General features: G+C 40.3%; 1 protein-coding gene across 2 annotated transcripts in view; it reads right to left on the bottom strand.

Moving 5' to 3' along the window:
* LOC138046982 (large ribosomal subunit protein mL45-like) overlaps positions 1 to 7,500 on the bottom strand; it is a 14,171-nt gene that overhangs the window by 5,034 nt on the left and 1,637 nt on the right. For both annotated transcript variants that reach the window (XM_068893631.1, XM_068893640.1), the window contains 3 exons: positions 3,671 to 3,890; positions 2,965 to 3,020; positions 1,185 to 1,237 (listed from right to left, as the gene is read on the bottom strand). In XM_068893631.1, coding sequence (XP_068749732.1) covers positions 1,185 to 1,237; positions 2,965 to 3,020; positions 3,671 to 3,890 — 329 coding nt within the window. The remainder of the gene's footprint in view (positions 1 to 1,184; positions 1,238 to 2,964; positions 3,021 to 3,670; positions 3,891 to 7,500) is intronic.

Raw genomic sequence — 7,500 nt, 5'->3', positions numbered from 1 at the left:
TCCCACAAATGCTTAGACTTTGAAGTTTTCTGGGATAAGGAGTTAAGACTAACAACCAGATGCTCTGTCTCACCACTCTTGTTCATAGACATCCCTGGGATGCTACAAAAACTTCCAAACATTTTGCAAAGAGTAGGAGGTAGGGTTCTTATTGTGTTGTACATGTAGTCTAGCCTACTAATGAAGGAAATCTTGTCACTGGAGCTTGCTTTGTTGTGATACCCTCACCATGCAACACAAATACATTGAATGAACAGGTCAGCAAGAATAATTGGAAGATAGTACCAGTAATTTCAACTCCTGTGACATCTGCTGAGACCCAGGGGCAGTTAGTGGGGGCGGGAAAAAGTCTAAACGGGCAAGGAAAAAATCGGGCGAAGAAAAGTCAAGAACGAAATTTTCGTTTCTTGACTTTTCTTCGCCCAATTTTTTTCCTCGCCCATTTAGACTTTTTCTCGCCCCCACTAACTGCCCCTGGGTCTCCGAGGATGCTCCTGTGAAGGAGAATTTGAATTTTTCTGAATAACCACCCTCCCCTATAAAAAAAATATCACCTCTTCATTTCCTGTACCAAGGTCAAGATTAATTATAAATTTGTCATCTACTTCACAACAATATATACACAAGAATGCATTACCTCGAGACGAGAGGCCGGCAAAAGTTGAAGGCAAACCAAAGGCTCCTTTTTGTTTACCTCCTCCCCTAACTTATGGCATCTACCGCAACTCATGGTACTCCAATCCTGTTGCATGCACAACTTGTTACTCCCAGAAATACTGGTACTCATTCTGCCCACCACAAATTAATGGAAGCTGAGAGAACTTTGGAGCACATGAGCTGGGATTCGAACCCAGAGCCTTGAGATGCAGTCTGCGAGCGATATCCACTCACTATGCGCATTACCTCAACAGTAATATAATTTTAATCCTGGTAGTATAAGTGGACAATAATATTGTCACCAGCACCAAGTTAAATGGCCTACCGTACAATGTAGCTCCCACAAGTTTCCTAATAGCTCAGTGGTAAAGAACCCAAACTACCGGTAGTATCAAATTAGAGGGTTGTTGGTTTGACACCTGTAAAGGACTTTTTTGACCAACCCAATGTCACCATTGATAATAAATCACCTCTTCAACCCACCAGACGTTATTATTCTCAGTGATGTACTGTAATACTCCCTCTACCTGTAGATAGTCCACAAGCCATTCTTAAAAGCATTCCATCTTTCCTTAAGACCCTACAAAAATTAAAGAAACATATTAATCAAAAGTGAGGCCTAACAATGCTGTATGTGATAGAGCAGTCTCCCAGCACATCCAGCACACTGTCTAGGGACTGTAATTTTATTAACCCATCATATGATACTCGAGGACAACATGCACCTTTAAAATAAAACAGATTTCTTTCCATGATTTAGTTTCTAAAAGAGCTACAATAGCCAGAATCTCCACCTTTTTGGGAGTTGGTAAGGGAAATTACAAACTAAGGCTTACACATCCAGGCAGTGAACCTGTCATGGTTTCATCATTATAAAGCAACCATTACGGAGCATTTTGTTACCCCTAGATGAGATGCTAGTCACAGTGCATCTGACCATCACCAGTAGGTTGGTTCAAGTGGTGAAGTCTAAGACATCCAAGTAGGATGTACAACCCTGAGAAGACCAACAACCAGGTTCTCACCAACATGACAACAACAACAACAACCTTATTTTGTTATTTAAAATCTGACAAAGCTGTATGCGTCACGCTCCCGTGAATTTGTCACAGAATGTAATAGCCAATCAGGAATGCCCATTTTGGGAAATAAACCAATCATATTGCGAGAAAGTTATAGACAATGCCTGCTCTTTCTTCGTGTCATGATTTTGGTCACCCTCTGAAATAAAAACTGTCTTTGGCATTGAATATTGTCAGTGGTAAAAAACTGTGACTGCCCCTTGTGAGTCCACAACATTTTGACCACTGTGATGATGAATATCGTGGTCGATAAGAGTACAGACAACACTGAATCACTTTCGATTTGTTAATTTTCCATTCTGTATAATGTCTTTGATGCAGACAGCATCTGTCTTCCCAAAATGCTACTGCATTCATCCTGTGCAGGCATGCTCACGCTGACTGATCCCTTCTTTTTTTTTTTTACTGATTTGTGGCCTGGTTTGAGGGGTTAAGTCTTAGCTTAAGGTTGGGCTGGGTAGTTTGGCCTTTTAGGGAACCTACATGTATGTCATATTGTCTCTCCACCTGCCTTTCTGTAAATTTGCAGATAAATTAATTACCTATTACCGGTAATAATTAAATGAAAATATTAAATTACAACTATAATAAAGCCAGATTCTTTCAAACCTAAGACTAAAACCTTGACAATGACAACATGAAGTTGTCTAAATGTGATCATCAATAATTATTTTGCTTTTGAAATTAAATGTTCAGGAGCAAACTTTTAAAAATGTATGTGCCCTCAAGATATGCCTAGAGCTTGTTGATACATATGAGTTATTCACTATTCACCAAGCGTGAGGTCAAGATGGCTGGATATTGACCAAGTTCTTTTTTTTGCGTGTTTATGGTCCAGGTCCATAAACATGAAATAAAAGAAGGAGACCAATATCCAGCCATCTTGACGTGGTCAATAAAGCATTTCTTATATGGTATAAAGCACCAAAAAATGATCTTTGATCTTGTGGGACCAAACAAGAAATCCCGAGCAGGCAAGATACATGTAGCTCCATCTTGCCCACTCAGGTAGCCAATCCCAACCCAGGATTTGGTATATCTTGCCCACTCAAGGAACTTGCCATATGATAAAGCCCGTGACTCTACTCAAACCAGCCACCAACAACTTCAAGTTTTACTCAAACCCCTGTACAATATTAGACTGGTGCACAGGTACAGTGTAGCTACAACTACAAGTGGGCCTGTGTACAGAGTTTGATTAACTGAGAATCATATTCCTCCTTACCGCTGGAGTGAAAAAGAAAAATCTTCTAATTGGCAGGTAGTCACTGAATATCATTCCTAAAATAATAGTCAACAAAAAACTTTCGGTTAATTTTTTCAAACAATGTTGATTGATCTATCAATCAGTCAGAATCATGAACAGAATCAACTTAATGACAATACTCACGTAAGGTAGTAAAATAAACACAACAAAAAAGAGATGAAAATGCATAAAAAATTTGTTCTCAACAGTCAGCCAGTCATACACTAGCCAAAAAGAAGATCTACATGTCAGTCTTTACTAAGTCAAAATATATATCAGTGAATCAATTACACACAACCACCAACCATTGACCATGCTAATACAAGGTTTTTCCCTCGGTACACTCCTTTTTGTGTTTACTATGATCGATTGATTCCAGCTAAGTAAGAAAATTAATGTCCTCAATTGGGTTAACAATGGGTGTCTCTTGTTCATCTACCACGGTACGTATTCATGATGACGATTATAGTTATTGTAACTTGAGTAGAAATAAAACACAAACAGCAATGGCAAACAATTGCAATTTAACAAAAGAAACCATTGAAAGTTTTAAAACTTACTAGGGTTTGCTTATTATTGTCAGTATGATTATACATGCACATGTTATTTCATAAATTGTTATTTTCTTTAGTTATTACCAGGTATCAATAAGGTATGCAAGCATAATTTGCTACTACATAGTTACCTGGACTGTCAATAAACATGGGTCTATCCAGTTGATTATCCTTGGTTATTTTTCCCATTCCAGGCCATGCCTTTTTCAGAGCTTCCCTTTCCTTAGTCATTGGATTGTTCCTTCTTGGAAAAGGTGATGCTTTGCTCATTTTTGATCTTGTTTGCATCAGCAAAATGGATGTAACCATGCACTCATTCCCCGCTCTGAGTATGGCTGGAAGAATGCATGCCTGCACATTGAATGAAACATTAATTAAAATATCACAAAATCATGATGGAAATAATAATTAGCATTTTAGACTTGTAAGTAAAATAAAAGTCAATGGTTTTTACTTTTTATACACTCTTCTGGATCTTTCAGAATGCAATAACATTATTATCACAGTCGAACCTGTACCTGCCTATATATATATATATATATACATATACAAATTGAGCACTCTACTAGGATGAGTCATTGCCGCTAGCAATTGCGCATGCTCGCTAGCTCGCTAGTTTGAGCACTCTGGCATGGCTTAGATGTACCACATGTGTGGGACATTTGGGGTGGCTTTATAAGCTTAACCTCCATTCTAGACATCAGCAATGCACTGATGAGGCCCAGAAGGCCGGAGCAATACTGTCTGCAGTTATATATATATAGTAGTAGTAGTAGTAGTAGTAGTAGTAGTAGTAGTAGTAGTAGTAGTAGTAGTAGTAGTAGTAGGCATCCCTCAGTCTCGGGAGACTATGGAGATTGTGCCTGTTAAGGGTCAGTCTGTGGTGGAGCTGCAGCGCCGGCTGTGGCTGTAGAGCCCGATCCTGGAGCGGCATATCCTGCTACAGTTGGTGCAGGTGAAGACGTTGTCGTCTGAGGGTGCTGGCTCCACTCTCTGGCATCTGTGTGCTCGCCTTTCCTCCCACTGCTCTTCACGCTTCAGCTCAGCTGTCTTGATGGCCGACCTGGTGGTGGATTGCCATTTGCTGCAGTCTGCTGCCAGCGCTTCAAGTCCTGCTGGAGCAATGCCACCCGCCTTGAGGTCGCACTTGCACAGGTCTTTGCAGCAGACCCCTTGGTCTGGAGCCAGTGGCAAGCTCACCATACAGAATGTCCTTGGGGAGTCTGCCATCTTTCATGCAGGTGACATGGCCTAGCCAGCGCAACCGTCTCTTGGTGAGCAGGGCAAACCTGCTGAGAGTTCCTGCCTTCTCCAAAACATCTTTGTTGGGGACATGATCCTGCCATGAGATGCCAAGGATCTGTCTAAGGCAGCGTTGGTGGAAGGTGTTCAATCTACGTTCTTGTCGGGCATATAGAGTCCAGCTTTCACTCCCATACAACAGTGTACTCAACACACAGGCTTGATACACTTGTGTCTTTGTCTTGATGGTTAGCATGGGGTTCTCCCACACTCTCTTTGACAGACGGGCCATTGCTGCTGATGCCTTGCCGATCCTGGAGTTCAGATCGGAGTCCAGGCTGAGGCTGCTGGAGATGGTGGAGCCGAGATAAGTGAAATCTTCCACCACGACGTGTGCAGTCGCCAATGGAGATGGAGGGGACCCAGCTGACGTCTTGGGCCAGGATTTTTGTCTTTTTGATGCTGATCATCAGGCCAAACTCAGTGCAGGCCTGGGCAAAACAGCTGATGAGTTCTTGGAGGGTAGCCTCGGTGTGTGCTGTCAGGGCGGCATCATCAGCGAATAGCAACTCTCATATGAGAACTTTCCGCACTTTAGTCTTTGCATGGAGGCGCTCAAGGTTGAACAGGCTGCCATCGCTTCTGGTGTGGAGGTACACGCCCTCTTCCGATTGGCTGAAGGCGTAGCACAGCAGCAGAGAGAACAAGATGCCGAAAAGTGTTGGGGCGAGGACACAGCCCTGTTTATACATATACAGCTATTTTGAGAAACGTTGTCGGAAAAAGTGCATGCGACAATCCTGAAAGGTATTGTGGGTGATTTTAAGTGCACTGTTTTTCAAAGAAATTTAAAAGAATCGTACGGGAGGCCACTGATATATGTTTGCGAGTGCTGAAGGAAAGTAACAAAAGTAGGTTCAACAGCTACAGTCGTTAGCAACAGTGAATTGATCATATCCCATATTACCTTTCGGGATTGTCGCGTGCACTTTATTCTTGACAAACTTTCTCGAAATAGCTGTATATATATATTATACATCAGCCACCCTCAGGACTTGGTAGCCTCTGCAGGTACCAGAGCAGAAATTATGTAAAACAAAAGAAACAAAGACAGAAAACAAGAAACAAAACAACTCCAAATAAAGACTAATCCCAAGTGACCAAAAACACAAAGCTCTCCGGTACCTGCAGAAAGACCCAGGACTTGAGGAACTGGCCGCTTAATACAAGAACACTAAAAATATTCACTGGGCATGGTCTAATTTCAATTTAATGGCGTATCATCCAAACACAATTCATGCAAGGAAACAGAAATGACAATCAACACTCTTCCGAGCGACTAATAATTTAAACAAAGTTGTACCTTTACGGCATAACATACGTAACATTGTGTAAAAGTACTGTGCAACAAATTGTCCTCTATTCCTCTACGCTATACAGTGCTGTATTTCTATGACTTACATTCCACAACAAAATATCTCATTTGGTCATTTCATAGTTGTTACGTTCAATGTGCAGTTATAACAGAAATGTTGCTAATTAAAAGTAACACAATAGACAATAATACTGTTCAAGTTAAAGTAATAGAGTAAGAATTACCGCAACTTACAGTGTACAAAAGTCGGACACGTACGTCTGGCAATTCAGCATTTGAAACTTTTGTTTGTAGAGCAAGTCGTTAACTGTCGACATTGCTTTATAGTCACAATGGATCGCATTTTAAACACAACGAAATACATGTGGCTTAGTTTCAGTTCAATGTGGCCACTTAATACAGGTAAAAATAACAAAGAAAGACAAACACAGGACTGCTACAGGGTGGCTGTGGCTGCTTATAATTATAAAAGTAACAAATACAGTGTTTGTAAGAATGAAAATTTGGGACTTTGAAAACTGGCCACTTAATAGAGGGCGGCCACTTAAATACAGGGCCGCAATATACACGTTTGCCTGTATCATTTTTCAAAGGATATCTGGTAAACATAAACTCAAATCAAATCACATGCACACCCTTTGAATTACATGTAATATTTAACCATTTCATGCAGCCTGAAGAAGCTTGACTGCACTAACTGCTATCTCTAAGTTATTGTCTCATTACACCAATAATCAAATCTAGAGAAGACCACAATTATCAGATAACTCTTTCTTTATTCTGTGTGAGTTGCACTTATTGTCAAATGAGTGATGTAAAATTATTGGACAAAACCCGGGTGAAATTATTCCCTAATTTCACTAGTCACCATTTGACTAGCCATGCTAATCTTTACAACGTGTCAAGTCTAATGTTTCAGCTTCTTACACTGAAGGACCGTAATTCCTTACACCTGTCCCTAATGCATAGGTTTTGCAATCAATCAAAGTCTCTAGTATAGATTTTTATTTCAGAATTAAGGGCCACATCTAGAAATCCTACTGACGATTGAGACGCCTTCATCATGAAAGGAAAACAAAAAATGTTATGTTTGAATAGAAGTCTGTATCATACATGTTTACACAGATATTGATGAGTTACATGAGTAATATAAATAAAGGACTACTATTTGTTAGCATAAAACTGTGTTCAAGTTGTTGTGTTTTAGTGATCTTGAATTATTGTTTTCTCAACACTATTAATACGTCCTGATTCGATTCAATTATATATTAAGATCATTTTGGTCTTAGCACTGTGCATGCAAGGATTACTTTTACATGTGCAAGCATGGCCCTGCAAAAATAG

The sequence above is a fragment of the Montipora capricornis genome, chromosome 1 (genome assembly GCF_036669925.1).
Source record: "Montipora capricornis isolate CH-2021 chromosome 1, ASM3666992v2, whole genome shotgun sequence".
In the NCBI taxonomy this organism is placed as follows: Eukaryota; Metazoa; Cnidaria; class Anthozoa; order Scleractinia; family Acroporidae; genus Montipora; species Montipora capricornis.
This window is presented reverse-complemented; position numbering and strand designations above follow the sequence as displayed.